At 33.3% G+C, this 26,739-nt stretch overlaps 2 protein-coding genes across 2 annotated transcripts in view; both read right to left on the minus strand.

Annotated features, from left to right (window-relative positions):
• LOC133193447 (receptor-type tyrosine-protein phosphatase kappa-like) overlaps positions 1-26,739 on the minus strand; it is a 343,287-nt gene that overhangs the window by 223,771 nt on the left and 92,777 nt on the right. The gene's annotated exons all lie outside the window — the stretch shown is intronic.
• LOC133193119 (uncharacterized) overlaps positions 1-26,739 on the minus strand; it is a 61,157-nt gene that overhangs the window by 6,704 nt on the left and 27,714 nt on the right. Inside the window, exons 3-12 of the mRNA XM_061329091.1 lie at positions 20,414-20,998; positions 19,629-20,045; positions 19,160-19,297; positions 16,777-16,979; positions 16,353-16,440; positions 15,991-16,064; positions 15,851-15,887; positions 15,655-15,752; positions 14,324-14,452; positions 13,807-13,952 (exon numbers count right to left, since the gene is read on the minus strand). Coding sequence (XP_061185075.1) covers positions 13,807-13,952; positions 14,324-14,452; positions 15,655-15,752; positions 15,851-15,887; positions 15,991-16,064; positions 16,353-16,440; positions 16,777-16,979; positions 19,160-19,297; positions 19,629-20,045; positions 20,414-20,998 — 1,915 coding nt within the window. The remainder of the gene's footprint in view (positions 1-13,806; positions 13,953-14,323; positions 14,453-15,654; positions 15,753-15,850; positions 15,888-15,990; positions 16,065-16,352; positions 16,441-16,776; positions 16,980-19,159; positions 19,298-19,628; positions 20,046-20,413; positions 20,999-26,739) is intronic.

A 26,739-nucleotide genomic window follows, 5' to 3' on the forward strand; every position in this document is an offset into this window, starting at 1 on the left:
GCCAAGTGGTTCTCCCCATGCAACAAGGACACGACTAGGATGGATAGTATGGAATGTCATAAGAGAAAATGCATCATATACATTTGACGAAAACAGAGTAGCTATGGAAGATGTTCAGGAAAGAGACAGAAACTTAGAAAAGATGGTGAAAGATTCCATAAACTCACTACTGTAATGATTTTCCCCTTAGATTCCAATAAAATCCCCTGACGTTCCCCTGTCTGTCCCTGACTACCCTGTCTACTCCCTGGCGTCCCCTGTCTTTGCCCCTGTTACCACTGTCTAACCCCTGATGTCCCCTGACATTCCCTGACGTCCCTGTCAACTCCTTGATGTCCCCTGACTAAGCCCCTGACCACCCTGTCAATTCCCTGTCGTCCCCTGACATTCATTTTGACCCAGAAAAGGGGTTAAAATATGTTTTTGATGCTATTTACTTGTGGAAAAAACGTTACTCTTGGCAATTCTTAAGTTTTGTGAAAATATATACTTAGTCAATTGTTATTTGATTTAATATCTTTAGTAATTTATTTCTTAATATGATTGTATTTGATTGTTTTAGTTTAGTACATGTACCTTTTAGATAAATTTTAAGGAGAATAAATGCCAATTATTTTGAAAAAGAATGAATTACAAATTTATTGCGTCTTGCCATGAATGGCAAGTAAACATATCTATATTTATTTATATGTTAATCTATATATCCAATTTTTTTTTTATTTGTTTTATTTATTTATTGACTAATTTATTAATTTAATCTATTCATATATATTTTATTAGATATATTTTCCTTATTGAATTAGTAATTAATTGATTAATATTATATATTTATTTAGATTTTAAGTCATTTTATTTTAATTAATTAATTAATTCCATTTTATTCAATTTATTTGTGAGTTTCGCATGAACAGTCGTAAGGTAAAACAAAATATACTTCAAAGTATCTTTTAAGCATATTCACATTTCTTCTAATTCTTTTAATTTCATGATGGGTATCAAAATAATTGTCTTATTACACACAATCTGAATTCGGAATTTGTTTTATTGCTTCTTTTACTTTGGTAAAAAAAAAAAATAGAAAATGTTCCTCAAAACTGTGACGGTTGTGAGAGTACTTCCGATCTGTTGATAGTTGACCAGTGACTCTGGGTACACAGACCAGACACCTATTGTTCTTTTGACTGACACTACACACTGTTTATTCTGTCGCAGTACGACCGTATCCACACTGCAGGTGTTATTTCTTTCACAACCGTGACAAGTTTTTGAGGAAATTTTTATTTTACCAAAGTAAAAGGGAACAATAAAACAAATTCCAGATTCAGATTGTGCGTAATGAGACGATGATTTTGATACCCATCATGAAATTAAAAGAATTAAAAGTAATTTGAATATGCTTTAAAAATTGTTTAAGTAAATTTGTTTTACCCGGAGACTGTTAATGAATAACTACACAAATGTAATTAAATAAAATCAATCAATAAACTAAAATAAAGGAAATAAATAAAATAAAATAAAATAAATAACTAAATTAAATAAATTTATTTATTTATTAAAAAATTAATAAAACAAATATGTAAAAATAAATTTAAGAGATAAAATTAATAAATGAATGAAAAAATAAATAAATAAATCGACAAAGAAATGAATAAAAAAAGATACATCAATAAATTAAATTCAATTAAATTAATAAATTTACTAAAGATACTTCAAACAAATAATTTGTTACAAAATCAATATTCTTATTTATTTTTTTTTTTACTTGTTTATTTGTATATTTTTCTATTTATTTATTTTTTTTTCTATCTGTTTATTTATATATTTAATCTATTCATTTCTTTTCTTTTAAATATTTGTTTTATTCAATTATTAATTAATTAATTAATTAATGTTATTTCTTTCTTTCTTTATTTTGTTAATTCATTTATTTTAATTAATTTTTTTTTTTTCAATTCCTATTTATTTGTGTAGTTACCCCATAAACAGTCTGATGGGAAAATAAATGATGCTTCAAACTATTTTTAAAGCTTATTAACATTTCTTTTAATTCTTTTAATTTCATGATGGGTATCAAAATAATTGTCTTATTACACACAATCTGAATTCGGAATTTGTTTTATTGCTTCTTTTACTTTGTTACAAAAAATAGAAATGTTCCTCAAAAACTGTCACGGTTGTGAAAGTAATTCTGAGCTGTTGATAGTTGACCAGTGACTCTGGGTACACAGACCAGACACCTATTGTTCTTTTGACTGACACTACACACTGTTTATTCTGTCGCAGTACGACCGTATCCACACTGCAGGTGTTATTTCTTTCACAACCGTGACAAGTTTTTGAGGAAATTTTTATTTTACCAAAGTAAAAGGGAACAATAAAACGAATTCAAGATTCAGATTGTGCGTAATGAGACGATTTTCATTTTGATACCCATCATGAAATTAAAAGAATTAAAAGTAATTTGATTAAGCTTAAAAAATAGTTTGAAGCATAATCTATTTTACCCGGACACTGTTAAGGAAGAACTACACAAAATGAATTAAATTTAATTAATCAATGAATTAAAATAATAGAATAAAATAAAATAAAATAAATAAATAAAAATGTTAAATAAATCCATTTGTTCATTGATAATTAAAGAAAACAGATAAGCAAAAATCAATTAGATAGATAGATTGAATAAATAAAAATAAATATATAAATGGAAAAAAGAATAGATAAATAAGCAGAAAAATTAATAAATAAACAGATACATGAATTAATAAAATCAATAAACAAGTAAATAAATAAATAAATGAATAAATAAAAAGATAAATAAATAAATAAAAATAAATTTACATGCCATTCATGCTACACAAGAAGCAATAAATTAGTAATTCATTTTTTTTTAAGTAACAGCATTTATTCTTATTAAGATTTATCTGAAAAGCTACCAAACAATCAATAAAATAATATTTTGAAAGAATTTGCTAAAAATATTTCAAACAGAAAAAACTAATGATTAAATCTACATTTTCACAAAACTTGAAAATTGCTAGGAGTAATGTATCAATTTTCTCACCGGTGAATAGCAACAAAAACATTTTAACCCTTTTTTCTGGTCAAAATGAATGTCAGGGGACGACAGGTGGTTGACAGGGTAGTCAGGGACTTCGTCAGGGGATATCAGAGAGTTGACAGGGACGTCAGGGAATGTCAGGGGACATCAGGGGTTTGACAGTGATACAGTCCCTGAAACGTTCTACTTTCCCACTTGAACGGTGAGCGAACGCTGAACGAACGGTGAACGAACGGTGAACGAACGCAGAGCGAACGGTGAGTGAACGATGTGTGAACGCTGAACGCAACTTGGTGAACGATGTGTGAACGTTGAACGGTGAGTGAACGCTGAACGCGAACGGAGCGCAAACGCGAACGCAAAGTGAACGGTGAACGAACGCTGAACGCAAGATGAACGATATATTCGGAATGCCTCTGATCTTTTCCTCGCATTGAAACTATTTTATTGTATTATAATGTCAGGTTCCAAATAAATAAATAAATAAATAATAAATGAGTAAACCAATAAATGAATGAATAAATAAGTCAATAAAATAAATTCTCCAAAATTGTCCTAAGAAAAGACAATGCATGCACATTAAGTTTTTAATCACATGATTTTTATCGCATTAAAACATTGCAATTGTTGCCGAACGCTGAAGTATAAAAGATATTTTTTTAGTTGGAAAATAAAAATGTTTATTCTTATTTGATAACAAATCAGAGAAAACTTCTGAATTATAGAATGAATTAAAGCGGTTGTAACATCCATTCATATATCTCCGTGTCAAGGCGATTTCGTGTAAAGTAATGAAAAAAATAATAATTACAAAGGTCAGTGGACGTTTTGCATTTATACGCTCGTATTTTAAATTTTTAATACAATAATATATTATGTGTTATTTCTTTTTTTTCATGATGATTTATTGAGCAGACTTCTACATGTATATGTAGATGGCCGTGGTTATACTCGGACAAGATAATACAAAGATACATATTCATATTATTTGTTATAAATTCAATTTTCAGAACTTGATATTTAAGTAATATGCTGTTAAAGTTTTTATTAAACAGACAAATGAGAGAGAGAGAGAGAGAGAGAGAGAGAGAGAGAAATATTCTGTTTCAGCCACCCCTTCCTTTCAGGCTTCACTAAATGTTTGTACCTATATCAAACAAAAACTCTGATTTTTTTTCCCAAATATATCAGACAGTGAAAGTAACTTTTTTTTTAATCAACTAATCATATCCATTTGTTTGACAATCATACTCATTTTTATGTTCCTGCTTCAAGTTCACACGAAGTCCACGTGCTTGCCCTGTCAATCAAAATCACTCGACACTGGGCAGGTGTGAAAGTTTCGTCACATCAAAGATGAAGTGCGAGTATTTCCAACAAGTTATAACATTTATTTTTATCATTTCTAGATTTGATTCCAACATTTGAATAATAAATGAATAAAATACATTGGGCATTAACACTTGAATTTGAAACGTACTCTCTGCCAATTTCAAATACCACCGCCGACACGTGTACATTTTGAACTACTATTGTTTTGTGACTTTTTTTAGATGCATGTTAGTTTTGAGACTGAAATTTTTGTTCTCAAAAAGACCTTAACTTTTTTTAAAAATGTTAATTAAAATATTCTGGAAATGCAGTACTGACTAAGTAACCGATTTAGGGGGGAAAGGGGGGTATTAATTATATCGAATGGCAAACATATAAAGTTACGGTGAAGAGAGAATTTTTTTCTCTATTACTATAGACTTTACATATTATAGTAGAGAAAATTCTGCAGTGCAGTACATTTTAAATAAATATTTCCTTTAACCACACTATCAATTTAATTCGCTCCAAAGATAATAAATTAACAGGATATCCACAGTACTATGTATAACTCTCAGAACTAGTTCTATCATATTTTCTGTAGTAATTAAAAAAACGTGTTAGAAATAAATATTTTCGTAATTTTGCTGCGTAATTATTTGACTTGGATAATTATGTCAACATTAACGATTTGTCGTCTTTAACAAAACAACAATTTTTAAAATGTTGCAGTGCTTGAAGTATTTGCACATTGCCCTTAGTTAAATTTAATATTTCCGCATCGTTCTACATAGGTACAGAATGTGCTTATAACAACATTTATTTTCCAAAGTAATTTAATAAATAACCTAACAGCTAAGTTAGAATAATAAAATATATATCGTAGATATTTTTCCCCATGAAATAATGATTCTTCAAACACGATATGTTACTTATTAAATTAAAAAACCTGTAACTCTTTCCCTACAAAAAGATATGTCCTTTCACTTCGGAGTTCCGAATGACAATGAAAACTGAACGATAGGTGAACTCTGAACGCAAGGTGAACGCAAAGTGAACGGAACGAAGAGCGAACGCTGAACGCAAAGTGAACGGTGAACGCGAGCGCACGGTGAACGGTGAACGGAGAGCGAACGGTGAACGCACGCTGAACGAACGGTGAACGAACGGTGAGCGAACGGAAAAATGGGAAAATAGAACGTTTCAGGGACTGTTACAGGGGCAAAGTCAGGGGACGTCAGGGAGAAGACAGGGTAGTCAGGGACAACGACAGGGGATCATAGGAGAAAGTCAGGGGGAGACAGGAAAATGTCAGGGACAGACAGGGGAACGTCAGGGGATTTTTTGGAATCTAAGGGAAAATAATTACAATAGTTACTATGACATTCCAAGAACGTCTTATGGATGATGTAAAACAAAACTCTTTAGAAGATAAGAGCTTCTTTACTCAAGTTTCAGAATCTATTCACATTCAGGATGGTCATTACTCAGATGGACTTCCGTTTAAGGATCCCTTAATTTGATTACCCAACAATATCATGCAAGGATTTCAGAGACTTGGGAGTCTAAAGAAGAAACTGTTAAAGGATCCAAAAGTTAGAAATGACTATGTGACTTTTATGAACAAGCTGTTTGAGAAGGGATATGCAGAACCTGTTCCTCAACGTCAGCTACAAAGAGAGGATGGCAGAGTATGGTACCTACGGCACCATGGAGTTTACAACGATAAAAAAAAACAGGAAAGATCAGAGTTGTTTTTGACTGCTCTGCAGTGTATATGGGGATTTCACTAAACAGCCAGTTACTCCAAGGACCCGACCTAACAAATGGTTTACTTGGTGTACTTTTAAGATTTCGTCAGGAGAAAATTGCTATACAAGGTGATATTGAGGCTATGTTTCACCAAGTATTAATCCCTGAACAAGATCGAGACTGGCTAAGATTTCTGTAGTGGAAGGATGGCAATCTGGATGCCAACCCTAAACAATACAGAATGAAAGTTCACATCTTTGGAGCCACTTCCTCTCCTACTTGCTGTAACTATGCACTACAATAAACAGCTTAAGAATATGGTTCCGACTTTGATCAGTGGTAACCACAGTACTCAAGAATATGTATATAGATGACTGTTTGTCTTTGGTTGACACAAAGAAGAAAGCGGCCTTACTCATTAAAGATCTGTCTACACTCTGTAGCAAAGATGGTTTTCATCTGACAAAATGGATTAGTAACTCAAAACAAGTTTTTGAATCTGTTCCAGAAGATTGATTGATTGATTGTATGTTGTTTAACGTCCCTCTCGAGAATTTTTCACTCATCTGGAGATGCCACCACTTGCCGGTGGAGAGCTGCAAATTTTATCCTATGCTCGGCACTTACGGCCATGGAGCAGTGAGGGGTCTTTTTCGTGCCAGCACCTACTGCGACACGGGACCTCGGTTTATACGGTCTCATCCAAAGGACCGGTCTCCACGTCCCACAGTGGGATTCGAACCCGCGACGTAAGGATCAACTCCTTACTTCGCGACTCTAGAGCAGACGCTCTAACCACTGCGCCACGCGGGCGACTGTTCCCCAGATAGCATGACTACGTTGGGCCAAGATTGGTAAATGGTTGTATGGTTGGCGTTGGGTGGACAACGTTGGGCCAACGTTGGACCAATGTAACCATGTCAACATTCTTGATCATGTTGGGATTCCTCTGTTGGCCCAACGTTGGTCCAGCGTAACCATCTTCTATATTCTCTCAACTTTCAAAGGGAGTTAGGATTCTGATGTTGGTCCAACGTTTGCCCAACGTTTGTAATACACCCTTACTGAAAATGTCTAATCAAGTTGGTAGTAGTACGTCGGCCCAGCGTTGGCCCGATGTTAGCATGTATAAGTATTTAAAGATGGGATATTTATACTGGGCCAATGTTGGCCCAATTATTGTACTGCCAACTAAATGATGGTGTCCATGTAAGCTGATACGTGTTACGTTGGGCCAACGTTGGTTCCAATGTTACCCCATTGAACTGTTGTGTTGCAAGCTTATTTGATTGCAAAACATTAATTTAGATGCACATTCTGAAATAATAGAGGGCATTCGCTGTCCTTGCTTTTAATTGGATGACTGCATCTGTTTAGATCTGATATTTTCACCATTATTATCTTTGAACTAAAGTGATCACAGCACCAAAAAGTTTTTTGTTCTGTTTTTTTAAAGTGGGTGCATGATTATTTATTAGTTTTAAAATCCTAAGCTCTAAATTATGAATTACTTCATGAGCGTTGTATTCATGAGAATACGAGAAGACTGAATAACATTTAAAAAGTTCCCAAGAACAGGATGTGAATGAAGCCTACATATACATAAATCAAGATAATACAGCTTTATAATTAAATTGAAACAAAAGCTAGGCGTTCGCTAAAGCTTGGAGAGTCGCGGCGATTAAAACACCAAACTGTTGGGTGAGCTGTCACATTCAATTGCTCACAGGTGGGTGATAGACTCAAAATGCAGAGCAAGTAAGAAGGGAGATTTAAAAACTATGAATTATACCATTCTTACAGCTGCATCTTAGAAGCGGTGTAAGTATAATTATTCTTATTAATTCAAGTTTGCTGTTAAAATTGTTCGGAATCCATCCTTTTATTGTTTATGCTCACAAGCACTATATAGGTTAATGTAAATATGAATTATGTATGTGTATACAGTTGGCACATACGTGTACTTTAAACTTTTTATTTACAATAATTTCTAGTGCTCATTAAGAAATACAATAATAAGTTAGGTAAAAAAACATCTTTCAACTTGTCTCCGTCTATTGTCTATTGCATACACGATTATGATTTTAACAAGGATACTAAGGTTTATAGATCAACATGTACTAGTAGTATTTTACATCGTTGTCTTTAAAAGACTTAATTACATGATTTATATATTGGAGTCTGTACGTATTTGCTTTTTTCCAATACCAAATTATTTGTACTTTCAATCAGAGACTGTAAGGAAAACAAATGTTGTAGCGGTAACTGACAATGAAACTGAAGAATATAAAGGAATGTATGAAGCACGTATGCCAAAGATCAAGATGGAGGCCTGGGGAGGCGACAAAGGGAGAAAAAAAGAAAGAGCGGGAAACAAAACAAAAGGACAGTGATAGAGGAAGTGAGCCAGGATTAAGAACTTTAAATTAATATTTTTCATACATTCCACTATTATCTATTTTAAAAGTAATTTTGTAAATTCTGATTGAATTGATATATATCTATAAAATAATTTTACAGTGAATCACTTGTAATGTTTTCTTTGAACGTGCATGCATTATGAATGCAGGTTGAAGTGTGTATTATTTAAAAAAAAAAAACAATTATGAGAAAGGTCTATATAAAGAATTATTAATAAATTTATTTTCAAGAAGTATTCATTCAATTTATTTAAACAGATGTAAGTTTCATCCAACAATTGGCCAACAGAAAGAAGCTTAAGGCCAATAAACCGTAAATATCGGACCAATCATTCAATGAAGGGTCAACATTGGGCCAACCTAACTAACCGATTGCAAATGTTGTTTCTATGTTGGCTGTTAGTTTGCTTACAATAATAACTACGTTGGCCCAACAATATGCCATCTGACATTTCAACAAAGGCCCAACATTGGACCAACCTAACCAACCAGTTGTTAAGGTTGGCTGTTAGTTGGCTTACAATTATACCTACGTTGGCCCAACAATATGCCATCATGTTGGACCAACGTTGGGCCGATGAGCAAAATGACCGTGGGCCAACGTAGGACTACCAACAGTGGGCCAACGTTGGAAAAAAAATTGGGCCAACGTTGGCCCAACAATGTCTTGCTATCTGGGTCTAGAAGATGATAGAGCTAAAGTTGTGCAGGAATGGAACCTTGAAGGTGAAAGTAAAACACTCGTAGAACGTGCACTAGGTGTGCACTGGCTTGTTAACAGTGATCATTTAGGATTCCTGATAAACATTAAAAATCAGCCAACAGCCAGAAGAGGAATTCTATCAATAGTGAGCTCAATATTTGATTCTCATGGTATCGTGTCACCTTTTGTGATGACAGCAAAGACACTTCTTCAAAAAATGAGCAAAAAATCAATTGGATGGGATGAAGAAATTACAGGAAGTCAGCTTAAGGACTGGAAAAATTGGCTGACACAAGCAAAGGAACTTGAAAATGTAACACTTGAAAGATACTACTTCGGGAAGACGATATATCAGGAATTGCACTGTTTTGCAGATGCAAGTGAAATTGGAATAGGAGTTGTTATATATCTACGACTCATCAGTGAGACTGGAAAAATCCACTGTTCCTTTGTTCTTTGAAAGTCAAGAGTGGCACCATTAAAAACAGTGACGATACCGAGGCTCTAGTTGACAGCATCAACTTTAGCAGTGAAATTATGCAAGATAGTTACAAAACAGTTGGAATATTAAGTTGATCAAGTTTACTTCTGGCCAGATAGCATGTCAGTTCTTCGTTACATAAATAACACAAAAACTCGTTTTCAAACATTTGTTGCCAATAGGCTTGCCATAATTCATGCAGCAACTACAGTCAACCAGTGGCACTACGTCAACTCTAAAGATAATCCAGCAGACTGTGCGTCAAGGGGAATACCGGTAGTAAGTAGATTTCTTGACTCAGCAGCATGGTTCAGTAGTCCTGAGTGGCTATGGAAACAAGATGTTTCATGGCCGTCTACTTAAATCATTAGTGACACGTTAGAAATTGACAGTGCTGAAATAAAAGACATCGTCAACACAGCAGTTGAAACAGAAACAGTGGAAGGAATAGAAAAATTGCTCCAGCACTTCTCTTCCTGGAAAAAGCTGAAATCAGTGACTGGATGGCTGCTCTTAGCACGAGAAAACCTCAAAAGAATAATTGAGAGGAAAAGAGAACGAAGATCAAGAATGATATCAGAGGGATTTACAGAAGAGAAAAAACAAGAATTGGAAATGAAGGATAAGCAAAGCAGATTGAAAAATGTTACATGTACACGAAGACCTTCATTAAATGTAGACATTCTTGACAGAGCAGAAACAGTCATTTTGAAGTATGTGCAGATGAAGCATTTTGCCCAAGAATTTAAAGACTTGAATTCAAGTGAAAAGGTTATCAAGATAAGCCAAGTTAGACCCAATTGTTCACAATGGAGTTCTACGTGTAGGCGGTAGACTTAGGTTAATGGATACAACTCTTAAAAGTAAACATCAAATTATTATTCCCAAAGAGTCTGTATTAGCCAGGTTGATAGCAGAGGAAGCACATAAATCTGTCGGACACTTACGAAAAAATTCAACGCTGGCACTTATCCGTGAGAAATATTGGATTCTTGGTGTGTCATCAATTTTGAAGTCCATCATTTCCAGATATGTTATATGCAGAGGATATCAGGCACCTACTTTGAAACAGAAAATGGCAGACATTCCCGGCGAGAGACTGAAACCTGATGACCCCCGTTTTACTCGAGTTGGAATGGATTATTTTGGTCCATTTGAGCTTAAAAAAGGAAGAAGCATAGCAAAACGGTACGGTGTCATATTTACTTGTCTATCTTCCCGAGCAGTATATTTAGAGGTTGCCTTCTCCTTGAATACAGACTCCTGTATTGACGCCATTCAAAAGTTTATTGCACGACGAGGAAAACCAACTTATATAGTGTCTGATAATGGAACAAATCTGGTAGGTGCAGAACGTGAGCTAAGAACAGCACTTCATTCCTGGAATACGAACAGCATTTCGAGTCAATTATTACAGTCAGGAATTGAATGGAGCTGTAATCCCCCGGCTGCGTCTCACTTTGAAGGAGTATGGGAACGCCTCATCAGGATAGTCAGGAAAATCATGTATTCTGTTCTACAAAAACAAACAATTCATTTGGATGATGAGGGACTATTAACCTTGTTTTGTGAAATTGAAGCTATTATGAATGGACGACCCCTTACAGAAGCTTCAGATGATCCGAATGACCTTTGTGCACTTACACCAAATCATATACTACTCATGAGATCAGGAGAGAGCTTTCCCCCTGGAATTTTCCATACACCTGACAACTACGCAAAACGTCGATGGAAGCAGATTCAGTATTTGGCTGATGTTTTCTGGACACGTTGGATCAGAGAATATGTACCCCTTCTCCAACAGAGACAGAAGTGGCTTAAAATGGTAAGGAATTTACAAGAGGGTGATTTAGTTCTCATCGTGGAAAACACTCCAAGAAACGCGCGGAATCTCGGTAGAGTGCTCGAAGTGATAAAGGACTACTATGATGTTGTGCGTGTTGCAAGGATAAAGACAGTGTCTTCCATTATTACGCGGCCAGTGATAAAACTTTGTCTTCTTTTGGAAACAGACTGTGAAAAAGAGAAAACAAATCAGTGAACCTTTGTGTAATGAAACGTTTAGTGAATGAACTCATTTTGGATACATCGTTTTGTCCATTTTTTGATAAAGTGAGAAATATGTTTTTGTAAAAACACATTTAGGGGTCGGTGTAATGGACAATCTGTATATCTTATTCTAAATTTTCCAATTTTGTCCGTAAGTTTCGATTTCTGTCCATTCCAATTTTATCAGAATTATACGTTTATCAAATGTTGAGAAATGCACGAGCGCCATATTCAGATCAGTGAGTGCAGTAGTTTGTTGTCTTCTAGCTGAAAGTACCAGACATACATCACGGTAATTATATATTAATTATTTATTATATACTGCCTGTTATGTGCATTTACTTGTTACATTGAATTTGAATAGGATTTCGTTATATTACCGCTGTTTACAAAGTTTAATATAAGGAGCACTTTTTGTGCCATGATTTATATTGATAAAAAGTTGCATTATATGCACATTCTGTATTGAGTACAAGTATTTATTTATATTTACATTTCATTTGTAGTCAATCTATGTCATGCTATGTCAGAGAGAAGGACTTTGTTATACAATGCCAGAATGTGTCCATGTTAATAAAGACATTAAATTGAACCTGTGTCGTTGGTACAAGAGAACACTACATAGCCCCACCCTAATATCAGGGGCCAAGATTTTCACAATTTTGGAAGAAGCCCTCTTGCACATCATAACAATTCACTTTGTATGTTTCCTTAATAATAATGGGCAGAGAAGAAAATTTTCAAAGAAATAATGCATTTCTTCTATATATCCAAAAGAGCTTCACCCTAACACCAAAACCCCTGAACCCAGGGTTATGAATTTCAAACTTTTTGAAAATACATCCTTGCTTATCATAACTGTGCAATTAGTTTTTCTGTTAAATACCCAGGGGCATAGAAGATGATTTTCAAAAAAATGCATTTCCAGAATGTATTCAATACCCCCCGCCCCCACATGAACCCCTGGATCTGGGGCCACAAGTTTCAAAATTTTGGAAGAAGCATCCTTGGTCGTCATAACCATGCACCTAGTTTATTTGCTAAATACATAGGAGCAGAAAAGAGGATTTTCAAAGAATTAATGCAATTTCACTATGTAATCAATAGAGCCCAATCCTAGCACCAGAACCCCTGATCCAGGGACCAAGATATTCACAATTTCGGAAGAGGCGCCCTTGCTCATCATAACTATATATTTGGTTCATCTGCTAAATACCCAGGGGGAGAGAAGATTTCAAAGAAATAAAGCACTTTCACTTTTTGATCAATAGTGCCCCAACCCCCTCCCACAGAACCCATCACCCTGGGGCTACAAATTTCACAATTTTGGAAGAGGCACCCTTGATCATCATAACCATGCACCTAGTTTATCTGCTTTATATACAGGGGGAAAAAAGAAATTTTTTTAAAGAATATAAGCATTTTCACTCTATGATCAATAGAGCCCAACCTTAACTCCAGAACCCCTGACCCTGGGGCCATGAATTTCACAATTTTAGTAGAGGGTTCAGTGCTTATTACAATCATGCCCCATCCTTAAGACCCTAGGGGTGCAGGGACCACAAAATTCATGCAGTAATTTTTGTTCCCCTTCACTCATAGATGTTCTATGCCAGAATGGATTGAAATTGGTTCAGCGGTTGCAGAGAAGAAGCTGAAAATATTCAAATGTTAAGCACGATGCACAACGCACGATGCACGACGACGGAGGAAAACGGATATCAATAGGTCACCTGAGTGACTCAGGTTACCTAAAAGTAAGTAAGAATGGTATACCTTTGTCAAATAGTTATGATTAGATGTACTTGTCTTAACGAATATTAATGTTGTTTTATTTTAGTTTGATTAATTGCAAGAAAAAAAATTCTGTAATCTTATCAGAAATGTTTTGCCTAAGTATCCTATGATCTTTATATATGGTCTTTATCCTTATGAGTCTTGTTTAATTACATTGAGGAAGTGACACATCTACCTCGGCTAAGAACTCACGTGTTGATCCCTTAATAAACAATACATATCTTTTTGTGATTACCTGCAGTGAACAATTATTGGATGTTGTGTTGATCTGACCTTGTGTCGAAAGTGCCGGTGGAAGACAACCAGGTTCAGTGGATTTGGAGTCCCGTGATCTGGCCATTGGGTGTAATGATACTGTACGACCGTCCTTGACCCAGTAACCTAATTATAGATAAATCGTAATCAAATTACTGCTTTATGCTAAGATTTACACCTTGTTGTCTCTTTAATTTCGCTTTGTTTAGTTTATTTTTATTTTTCTCTAGTCTTAAATTAATACGAAATAATTTACCTTTTGAAAATTACAACATTATATATTTCTTTATACTGTTGAATACATATTTTTTCGTGGTTTGAGAAAAAAAATTATTGGTTCATGGGGATTTGATTTCGAGGTTGAAGAAGTGTTCGAGTTGTTATATTATGGAATTTTATATTTCATGACGTCCATGAATTCACGGACCTCCTTATTCCACGGAATCAACGAATCCCCCCCCCCCCAAAAAAAAAAGAAATTTGGTGATATCACAGACCTTCTTGTTGCGCAGTGTCAATCTTCTTTCGACGAAGTAAGCATACTGTTTCTCTTCAATCAATGTTACGGAAAATGGATTGATATCCAGCTCTGTTTCTTTGTCTGGCCAGTATTCATGACATTTCACCTAATTTATGCAACTAAAACTTAATATCCATATTAAGTAATCATTATTTAATAGAGAGGTAAATATATTTTTCTCTTATAAGTTCATCATAATATCCAGAGATTGATATTGACGGTTTGTATATTTCATCAACTTGATAATGGTTAATGATGTAACTAGAATTAATTTCAAATAGCATTCAAATAAATTTAAAAATCTTTAGAGACCTAAGAACTAAGGACCAAAAGGCTCTTTTCATATAGTTGAAAAAGCCATTCTTTGAAATAAAGTTATAAAGATTCCCCGATACAATTTCTTGTAAAATTTATATTCCCTATCGTCAATGACTGTTGTCATGCTGTTTTCAGAGAAAAAATGTATTTAAAAAGATTTTTTTCATCTCCAACAGGCAAGATCGAAAAAAGAAAGCTTATTAATAGGGATGGTGACATATATGTATCATACATGACTTTTTTAAAGTCATTTTATTCTTAAAAACATAAATTGTTTTTTTTTTCCATGCATAATTCTGTCAAACCCTCTTTTGTTATCCTCAGTCAAATTTGAGCAAACCTGAATATGCATTAGACGAGGATTATGTTTCATCAAAATGTTAATTATAGTCCTTTTGTTCTTGAATGCAATATTTCAATCTTTTCCTTTATTTCTTTTATCTATTTATGGTCGACAGGTGTCTCAACGCAAGCCCCGTCTCATTATTAGAAAACATCGAATCTGCTCTAAATTAGAAAGTTTTCACGTGAATGTTGCTTGTATCTTTTTACTGTTCTTTAATAAGGAAGCTAAAATAGTCAAACAACAATTCTTTAATAAGGAAGCTAAAATAGTCTACCACAATTTTGAATGTTTAGTAGATATTTCCCTGAAAAAAAGTGCTACTATTTATTTCAACAGGTCAATTTACGCTATTCGAGGGTGATTTTGTGGATAGTATTGGCTTAGTCGTTCGATCAGTTGGACAGTTGAAACCGCGAATAGTAAACAGACAGGCAGACAGACGAACTGACAACTTACAGACTTCATTCTAAAAAAAAAATAACATTGAGCGTTTGGTACAAGCGAACTTACGTTAATTGACTTCTTAGACATTTTTGTCAGTGAAATGCTTCACATTCATTCCATGTATCCAGTACTTATACAGAGTGTTTTAATTTCCATTAAGAATATATAAGGCAAACCAGAAAATTTATCTTTTATCAAACCTTTGGACCCTCAATAAGATTGGTCAGCATTACAATGTATTCTACATGTTCCTGCCATATCATTCTCCAGTGGTCAACTAAAGTGTTTTTAAGTGGGCCTATAAGAAAAGAAAAAAAATGTTTAGTTTTATAACTTTAATATATTAGATTCTCTTAAACCATTTACTATCAGTTAATGTAAATAAAATCAAGATACCTTGACATGCAATGAATTCCCGTTTCCCTTCCATATTCTAAACATAAAAAGTGGTTGTAGAAGTTTAACATTACTATACTGGATGACATCAAGTATTATGTATTATCTCAATAAAAATGCTAACAAGTTCTGTAAATTACCTCAATGTAGTTTGCATTAATGTAGTCGGAAATAAAGCCCTGACTAGCTTCTAAAATAACGCGGGAATGATCATCTACGAGAAAGAAAACATATCGATTTAATAAGATACAAAATGATGATGAAGTGTAGTTATAATACATTATAAAATGATTCTGAAAGACTTTAAATTCTAAGAACTTTAATTTCTAAATAAGTTTCCCTCTGTCATATGAACTTTACACCAACAAATAGAAACTGGAAGGTTATTTTTCATTATCAGATTTTAGAGTTTTCAATTAATTTTTAATAACATTTACGTTTTAAGATTACTTAATATATAAAATTAACTTTAAAACAAAGTGATATGATGTTATTTTCTTACATGGAAAGGTGGTTTTGAATCTGTTTTTAGGCATGTTTTCCTCTGTTTTGGCGATGTCGCAGTCAAATCTCTCTCCATATGGAAGAGACTAAAAATAGATATTTTTGGCAATCGAAGAAAGGTACGGTATGTACATTTTTGTAGGAAATTCGATAGCATGAATATACTTTCATAATATCAAAGTTTCGACTTTACTTTTTCTAAGGAATGCACTACTATTACGGATGGTAAGGAGTGTGATCATTACTTTAGCCGTAAATATTTCGAAAAAAGCAACAGAAAAATATATTTATATATTTACATGTATATACTTTTCATTGATAAAGCACTGCAATGCAAAACTTGATATGTAAAGACATTGTAACAGAATTTTTGCAGTTTCCTTTACCCGAAATTTACGTATTTGTGGTAAATCATTAGTTACCTTGAATTCCTTAAGGAATCCTTCATTTTCCTTGGCTTCTTTATGTGTTATAATAATAAATAGGTTCGATACAGCAATATCTTTAGCCACAGACAGATCATTATAATACACAGCCTCTTCAGGGTTTTCTGTCTGCGGCTCTTCCTCGGGATCCTCAATCGGAACAGAAACATTCCGTATGGTAGAGTAATACTTGTTTTCTGCTATTATTAATTAAGAAAAACTAAATTGAAAATGCAACAAGGTGTACAAACATAAAATACTTAGTTGATTTTTAATGTATTTAAATCCTTGTAAGCTCTTCAATAAAAAAAAGAGATTTGCAGTTTAAATTGCGAATAAATATTTACCCAAAGATGGAGCACTCTTCTTTCGAAAAATGACTGCATCTGCTTTAGGATTTGAATTTTGACGTCGTTTTTGCCTACGGAATAATTCAAGAATCTCCCGATTGATAATGATATGAAAACTTTAAAACAAGACAATCGATAGTAATGTTTCAGACAGATTAAAACAACATTGATTCCTCCTCCCCCTTCTTAAAATGCTTGAAAAGAAACGTAACGTATTGATTTAGACACACCTGAGAAAAATGACGACAACGATTATTATAACCAATAGAAATAATCCAGCTCCTAGTCCGACACCAATAGCTGTAGTTGGCAGAGAAGTCCAGTCACTTACAAGGAGAGCTGAGGAGGAATTTAACGAGAATTTGTTTACTATTTAAAGATTATAGTCAACTTTCATTTATTCCCATGAAAGAAAAAAACCCACATAGAATACAGTGACCGCAACGTTTTTTATTGACGAAATAGTCGCCAAGAATCGTTCCTGTAACGTGCGTGATCCTTCATGAAAAGTGCGACATCGTGCAAGTATTGGGTTAATCGTTTGCGGTATTAATCGTAGGTGATCGTAAAGCATGAACCCTGTACATTTCGTTCTGTTACTTGTTATCAAAATGTCAATTGTAAAAAAAAAAAAATCTTCTTTGTTTACGAAATTATATTTTCAAATATATGTATAGGCACAATCATTTCGTTGAATATACTTCTTTACATAATCAAATGTTGCTTTATGTATGAGGACAGCAATACTATTGAATGGGAATCTTGAGATTTTTTGGATTTTGTTTAAAAAATACAGCCTATGCCTATTTAAGCGTTAATGTATAATACAAATATCTCAACACCACCCCCTCCTTTTAATAATAATTCATTCAATTTTCCTTTTTGGCAACGCAAATAAAATTAATAGATGGATTATTTTTATGTTCAATATGTTTACATCAATCAAAGAACAAAATGGTGCTAAATATATTTTCTTTATAGATTTTTTAATCACAAATAAAGTAACTCTATTATTCATGTGAATGAATTTGATTTTGCACTTAGAAAGTCCTTACAAACATAAGAAGTATAATCATTATGCAGTTTATTTAAAATCTCACAGGTTTAAGTAAAGTTTATGTTACAATGCTTTTTTTTTCGTTTTATTGAAATATCATTAGTTCTCTTTGAATGTTAATGTCTGAGATTACATGAGGCGTGAAAATGCATCTAGATTGAACATGCAGTGATTCAAAGCAGCTAGTAGATGATCGTTAAAATAATATTCGAGAATGCACAAAGATTTTACTTTTATTTTGATTTATACTTCCCTGAGATAAAACGTCTTCACAAACAAATATGTATGTGACCACAAAAGAAGCGCAAATGGAAATAGACTGACATTTTCTATGTTTGAAAACATACTCGATCTAACAATCTATTTTAACATTTCTGTTTTTCTGTTTGGGGTGAAGATATCTTCACAAGCTAAGCGCTAAACTGTCTGTTTCCAAATTGTCAAACACTTGTTATATACTTGCAGTTTTAAATCAAAGTACTTAAACGGCTCGCTAAATAATAATCCAATCAATAAATAAGGGTGACAACATTTATAAATTCATATAGAATAAATTCTAACATAAAAATAAAATAGCTTTGGGGGATCTATTCAAGATTTACCCAATACAATTGTAAAAAAAGATGAAATAGTATTTGAAAGCATTAGATACCTATATAGGTGTGTGAGTTTTTACTTTCTGATCTATAAAATGCTGGAGCTAACGCCTCATTTCATAGTCTTAGGAATTCATCATTTTAGCCATTTATCGTGCTTGTTCTATTTTAAACGAAAAACAAGTTTTATCTAATTTGAAGAATGTAGTCTATACATTAAGTTTATATTCAAAACTTTAAATTGTCTTAATAATATACTGCTTCAAATGTTGAATTTATTTACAACTCTTAAATTAAAAACAGAGGTAAATATGTTGCAAAAGGTATATTTGTAGCAAAAGGTACTGTGTCCATAACTAATAAACTGCCTGTCTTACCCATTGTGCATTGTTCATCCACGAAGTATCCTTTGCATCCCCCAATACACGACCCATTGTTTGGGAGACAAGTTCCATTTATACAATATGAGCTGCATTGCTGATCACATTCTTGACCATAATAATCTGGTTTACATACTGTAAAAAATAAAAAAAAAATATATACAAAATATGACAGATAGGCCGTAGTTTGAAATAGATTTTAAATTGTCTCTTAACAACTGGCAAAGTTAAAGCGATTGTTTATAATTCTAAAAAGAGTCTACGATTCAAAATATTTTTATCAAAAAAATTTGAATAGCATGATAGGATTAACACCTGTTTAATTAATGAAATGGTAAGTTAAATGTACATTTAGAAGCAGTTGAATTATCATCTTTTAACGGATTCTCTGTTGTTGTTTTTTTGTTTTTGTTTTTTTTTTTTGAAAAAAAAGGAAGCTCGTATTACGTAATTTCTTTGGCTTTACCATCACAGTTTTGGTTCTGCCATCCTGTTTTACATGAACAACTCCCATCGACCTGATGACAACCGGAAATACACCCACCACCACATGTCTGGAGACAGTCAGCTCCAAATTTTCCGACAATACATCCAGAATGACATAAGCCCTTGGTTTTACTGCATCCACTTTTACAATATTGGTTGCATGATCTATCACAAGTACTCCCGTATTTCCCAACCGGACATTCTCCCTTACATTCCCCTGAGTATCTGCTGCAGGCTGATGGACATGATTGACTGCAAGCCCTTTCACACTTTTCTAAAAAGAATCCCATATTACATCCAAAAATGCAGAATCCAGTAATATTGTTACACGTCCGTCCTTTACAATTCGGACTACATGCCTGGGAGCAATAACGTCCATAATGACCGGAATCACACCCTGCAAAACATTTAAAACTCGTACATCGTAATGCCATAGGCATTAATAATGTTATCTGGAAGTGTAAGACAAGTTACCGTATGATACAATTATTAACGACATAAAATGTTAAAAGTTGAACATCATAACATCATAATGAAAACAATAAGTTCTTAGGCAAGGTTTTCAGTATTTATGCAATTACAGCAATACAAAAAGGCACTATTTAATATTCCTCTTTGAGATGTATTATGACACATTTGCACTTAAGGCGAAAGTTTAAGTAAACTTTTTTCTCTTTTCTTTGTATTCCAATAATTCAGTTTTTGTGCAGATGATTTAGTACACAATGTGTGAGGGGGGGTGGGGTGCAAATTCTAGAAACTTACGGTCGCATTTATCTCCAGTCCAGTTCGGTGTACATCCACCAATACAACCTCCATTTTGTCGACATTTCCTTTCGGCACAATTTTCACTACATGACTTTTTGCATAAAGGACCATAAAAACCGTTGTCGCAACCATTACTACAATGACCATCTATTTGTCTGCATTCCTGATTTTGGCAAGTGTTACTACATATTCCATTGCATTGTGCTCCATAAAAGCCCACACTACAGGCCTTGCAATTTCCAGTATTTCTATCACATATTCCTGAGCTGCAATTACCACAGCGCATTCCACAGTAATTTCCATAAAGCCCAGGGTTGCATCCATTTAAACAGAATCCATTTGTTTTGTTACATTTTCGACCAGAACATTTATCCTTCCAACGACAATCCTTTTCACATCTATCCCCAAAGTACCCGTCAATACAAGAAAAGCAGAATCCGTTACTTCTATTACAGACTCTACTGGAGCACCCTGATGGACAGCTGTACTGACATTTATTTCCCCTGTATCCCTGAACACATCCTTGGGTGCAGTCTCCATATCTATTGCATTCCCTGCCTACACAGTTAGAGCTGCATCTGGCTAGATAAAAAAAAAAAAAAAAAAAAAAAACAAATCTCAAATAATTACTGATTTAGTTCTATTGTAATACTGACAATTGCTTTTGTATGCTTCTCATTTTGTCTAAAGAACAGCAACCTATAGTAACCTATAGTAAGGCACAGAACGTGAAAGATTTAATTAACCTTCAGGTACATGTGGTATAAAACGATAGGCCCTTTTTTCAAATTCATTTTTAAGAACTTATTTTAAGTTACAACATCTTCATGTGAACACAATATAAGTTACGTGTAAATAAAGATACTCACTGGCAAATTCACTTGTACATATTATATGAAAGAGTAAAAAAAAATGACAAAAAAGAGAATAATTCATATGAACAAAGGTTAAAAAATAGTTGTTTACTTTAGCTACGCCTAAAATCCTGAATTTATGTTTGTCATTTAAAAGCCTTTTAAAGTAAAGAAATATGCAAATGTTAATATAGTTCATTTTATTACCTTCCTAACTTCTTTCATAGTTATGACAGTAAATGTGTATTTAAAAAATATATATATAAAATAAAAGCAGTGTCTCAACGTATCCTGCAGCAAATGAATAAAAGAGAGGAGGAAGGTTGGAAAATTTAATATCGTTACGCACCCTTTAATTGTACTGACATTTCTAAAAATACGTTTGAAAACTTGAGGTGGATTTACACAAATTCAAACATCAGTTTCAAACATCATTTTGATGTGTAATGAAATACAAAATAATTCATAAATGCTTGATAATTGTTAAAATGTTTATTCACTCATAAAATTCAATGACAATTACTGGGGACTGGGATGTAATTTAGTATTTTTAAAATCAAAATTAGCACTGGAATAAAATTCCAACCTTTTTTTGCATTAACACAAATATGTATTTTTAATGTTGCAAATCGTATTTTGATAAAATCGCTAAAATATAATAATTGATTGCAAAAAAATACTCTATGAAAGAATTTGTTTAAGAATTGTAGCATTTTAAAGCATGCATTTTTATTGTAGTTCAAAACACTAGTTCAATGTATTTCTAATTTATCAGTCAGTTACTTTGACCCCTGGGAGCTCAAGACTGGAAATACTGTTCAGGTGTTTAGCTGTCTTAAAAAAAATGTTTAGGTGTTGTTTATTACTGCTATCCGATATATATATATATATATATATATATATATATATATATATATATATATATATATATATATATATATATATATATATATTATGATTACACAGTCTATTGTGCCTAACGTTAATTAATATAACATTAAATCTTATACATGAATTTAACGTTATTTTTTTTTATCCATAATTGATAATGTTCGAAACATACAGCTTTTCCGTATAGTGTAATTTTATGCATATTCCGATAGCATAACGTCCCTCCATTAGTGTGATTTAAGTTTCTTCAACCACCTGAGACCTCCATATTATACATATTAAAGCATAACACAGAAACAAAGGGTATGTCGCACTCTGCCACACTTGTGACTTTATTAATTAACCCAAATTAAGATAACGTATAGTGATGTAGATCACGATAAACGGTAATGTTACAATAACACTATAAAAATTGATTGATTGTTTGTATGTTGTTTTACCTCCCGTTCGAGAATTTTTCATTCATATAGAGACGTCATCATATACGGGTGAAGGGCTTCAAACTTAGACCTTTACTCGGCATTCTGGGCCAATAAAAATTGATATACAAGTATGGATATCCGATTATTTACCCCATTTACATTTTTTAACATAATTAACCAATAATTCCCATTAATAATCCAAGTACTTGTAAGATGTAATTGAGTACATAACTTCTGCAACACATAGTCCTTGTTGTCTGAAACAGCCATGTACTTGATAAGAATTCTAGTCAATTGGGTACCTGGAATATTCGGCAACTGGTGAATTCGGCATCAAGTAAAGTGAATTCGGCACCTGGTATAATCGGCACCCATTAAACTCAGCAACTGGTACATGTACATTCGACATATAGTGAATTCGGCACCCGTTCATGAATAATTAAAAATATTGTAAATAGATAATTAAAAACATGATTCAGATGTTTCTTCATCAATCAGTTTCTTTTGTTCTTTTTCTCTATTGTAGAAAAAAAATCCACGTTGCTACCCTTTTGCATTGTCACCAAAAATGTGTCCATTTGCTGACCGGGTGTTTCAAGTGACTGGAAGCAATGCTGACTGTCAAGATAGCAGTCTTTAATACCATTAGATAAACAGTTTTATGTTAGACCTGTGCACATGGGTGTTGTTTGTCACTTTAAGCTAAAAACCAATCTTGACTTGAAGGGGATGTCCGAAAATGAGAATAACAGCTCCCTATATTAGGGGTACACAAAGAGAAAACTAGAAAGATGACATATTCAAAACTAATACGTCCTGAAAATTTTGCACGGATTGATTAGCAGTTTTCTTAAGAGTTTATTCAATATAACTTCTGTATTTTAGTACAGAATATTCCACAATTACGTTGAAACAAAAATCAGTGTATCTGGTGATCATCTGCATGAATACTGTATTCAAATAATGTAATACAATCATACAGTTCTGTTACAGGTTGCTCACACCCAATATGCTCTAGTTATTTAATTATTATAACAATTATGATCAATCTTTATACGAATACAGGGTTCTCCATCGTTTCAAATTTAACTGTGGCGCAAGACTTACGCGAAGTATTAATATTCGCTGTCATTTTACGACCGAATTCGCGAAGGAACCACGAAATAAATGAAAAACACACAGCCCCATTAAATCAAAAGTTTAATACACAAATAACATTTATTGTTTGGCAAATTGATTAATAAGTTTGATAATAAAAGCAATTAATCGATATCAATTTAACATAGTGTAAAACAAAAATTAGGATGTTTCCAAAATATACGCATCCTGTGAAAAAGTAACCCCCCCCCCAAAAAAAAAAAAAAAAAACAACCCACAAACTTAATTTCAAATTAACAAATATTAGCTTATAGGATCTGAAAATAAAGGCACCAGTAACATCACGTTTTGAGCATTAAACCTTTTTCTTAAAAAAATAATGAATTTGTTTACAAAAGGCAAATTATACAATATTCATTAAAAGACAGAGAAAATTCTGGTAAGACACACAATCACGCTAACATTTACATGCATATATATTTGTAGTTATCGCTGTGAAGACTGAAATACCTTAAAACTTGTGAATTTAAAAATACTTAAACAGTTAAGAGTCATAAAATAATATTTTGGTGGATCTGTCGTTAATTTTTCAACATTACAAAATATACATGATTGCGATACACGTACGATGTTTGACTCGCAGTGCCAATGCAAGTTTAGAGACTTGGTTATCTGAAGAACTATAAAAGCATCAATTAATATTAAAAAAAAAAAAAAAAAAAAAAAAAAAAAAAAAAAACATCATTTGCAATCATCGTGAAGTGTGAAAAAATGGCTTCTTTTCATTCAAGTGTCCAGCGAGGTTTAGAAGATAATTGCTTGTGCAAGCCAAACATTGGGCCCTAATTAGAGTAAATTAACGGTTTAGCATTAGAAACTGAAAAATGGTACATAATTTAGAGGTTCATTTTGTTTATAAATTTATATATTTCTCTTACTGACGACGACGATCTTACTGTGGCGCTAATATTTTAACTGTGGCGGAACTATGGCGCTGATTTTTTTAACTGTGGCGCAAAGAAATTTAACTGTGGCGGGGCCGCCACGTTAAACGGCCCATGGAGAACCCTGCGAATACCAATGACTGTGTTCGCAATCATCTTCAATGTGTTGAAGTTCAAGTTATCCTCAATAGTATACTGGGACAGTGCTACATGTAAGACAAATGAGCGTCAACCTTCCAAGGTAATAAACTCAATGAAAAGCATACCTTCTTATTGTGTGATTCACAAGTAGCTGTTAACAACATTCTCTTTGTTTGTAAGGCTAATTATTTAAATTGTATTTTAGAGGAATTGGGATTTAATTCTGCAAGTGGTAATTCAACTTATACCCAAAGCTCACTTTCTAAGGAGGAAATTCTTCAAAATCATATCGCAGCGCTGTTAAGGCATATTATGAAGAACACAACGGAATATAGAAGTGCACAAATACACACCTTTTAAAACTGAATTTGTTTTTGTAAAGCTATTATTTTATCACATGAATGTACACCATTCTGTAGAGAATTTAGCTTGGTCACCTTATTTGACAGTCAAATGATAAATGCATATAATGTGTACTGCGTGGAGGTCGTAGACAAATTTGAATATCGCAAGGGCATACCCTCATTAAAAGTAAAATTTTAATTCATAAATTATTTCTACACATTTTGTGCTTTCTGCGAAGTTCTGCTGCTTTAACTAGAATTCGCATTTTACTAGTTTAAATTTCAAGTAAATGGACTCCATCTGAAAAATGCGTGACCTTTACCTAGTATTTTAAATGTTTATTAAGTAACGTTCTGATTTCACGAAAGGAGCAGCACTTTTCAAGTTAAGGAGCATTTCTTATATCCATATTTTAAAAATGGCAAATATCTATTAAGTGTATGTCTAGGGCGATTTATAGAGGCACCTCGATGTTAAATGTGCCATTCCTTTGTACAAAACACGGGAAAATACATTAGATACACTTCCCGATGAAAAAAAAAAAAATAATGGCATTTAATTAATCTTACACATAGCAACTAATTGACTATTAAATGTCTGTAGATAATATTCTATTTAATAATAAAATGCATTTCTCACTGTACAAAAATAATTTTATCCACCATTCACTGCACATAAAATGCGTCACATTTTACCATGATGACGTCATGTCGACAAGTGCATTGCAATCAGTTACTTGTTCATATTTTGTTGTGTGGGATTTAACTAGCGACAAAAATAAAGACAGTGGTAAGTTTCAATGTAGTCTAATACTATTATACAGTTTAAACTCGCAAATTATTTCATTTTATGATATTATGAAGAAATGATATTAATGCGTGATGTCATAGTAAGCATTTCCCGTATAAATTAGGCCACGCCTCCTTTATGTAGCCTTAACCGTGCTGCGATGTCAGTTTTGAATATTTTAAATATTCTCAACAACCAACATGAATTTGAATTACCATATCTATATTGGATTCCGAAACTTCATCAAAATCCTTACAAACAAAGATACATAGCGGGTTCCACCGTTCCAGTAAATGTTTCACCAAACCTCTTTCTTTACTCCTAACTAAAATATCAACAGTAGTGAAGGAGAAACTCTAGAAGTACTGTGCAACATTATATTCGAGAAGTGGTGTAAATCAGGTGTGAATACTTAAAAATTCCAAAGAACTTTTGGAAAATTTGAAATCACAAAATTTTACCAAAATCAACTTTTTACCAAAATGCTAACTGACGTTTTTCATACTACAGACCCTGAAACGTGTTACTACCCCACACGCATGCTACACGAACGGTACACGCTCGCTACACGGTTTCCATGAAATGCTGCACGGCTTACACGAAACGCTACACGGTTTGCACGAAACGCTACACGGCTTACACGAAACGCTTTGCACGAAAGGCTGCACGGTTTACACGAAAGCCTGCACGAAACGCTTTGTACACGTTTCTCACACGCTTTGTACACGATTCTCGCACGCTTTGGCCTCGATCTGGATTTTCTATTCGGAATCTCTCTGACTTGATCTAAATTATCACGGATTAATCAAAGATTAGTTAAAAATTGCAATCATTCAGAT

Source organism: Saccostrea echinata, unplaced genomic scaffold (genome assembly GCF_033153115.1).
Source record: "Saccostrea echinata isolate AGI-Se365-2 ecotype Australia unplaced genomic scaffold, CSIRO_AGI_Sech_v1 ptg000027l, whole genome shotgun sequence".
Taxonomy (NCBI): domain Eukaryota; kingdom Metazoa; phylum Mollusca; class Bivalvia; order Ostreida; family Ostreidae; genus Saccostrea; species Saccostrea echinata.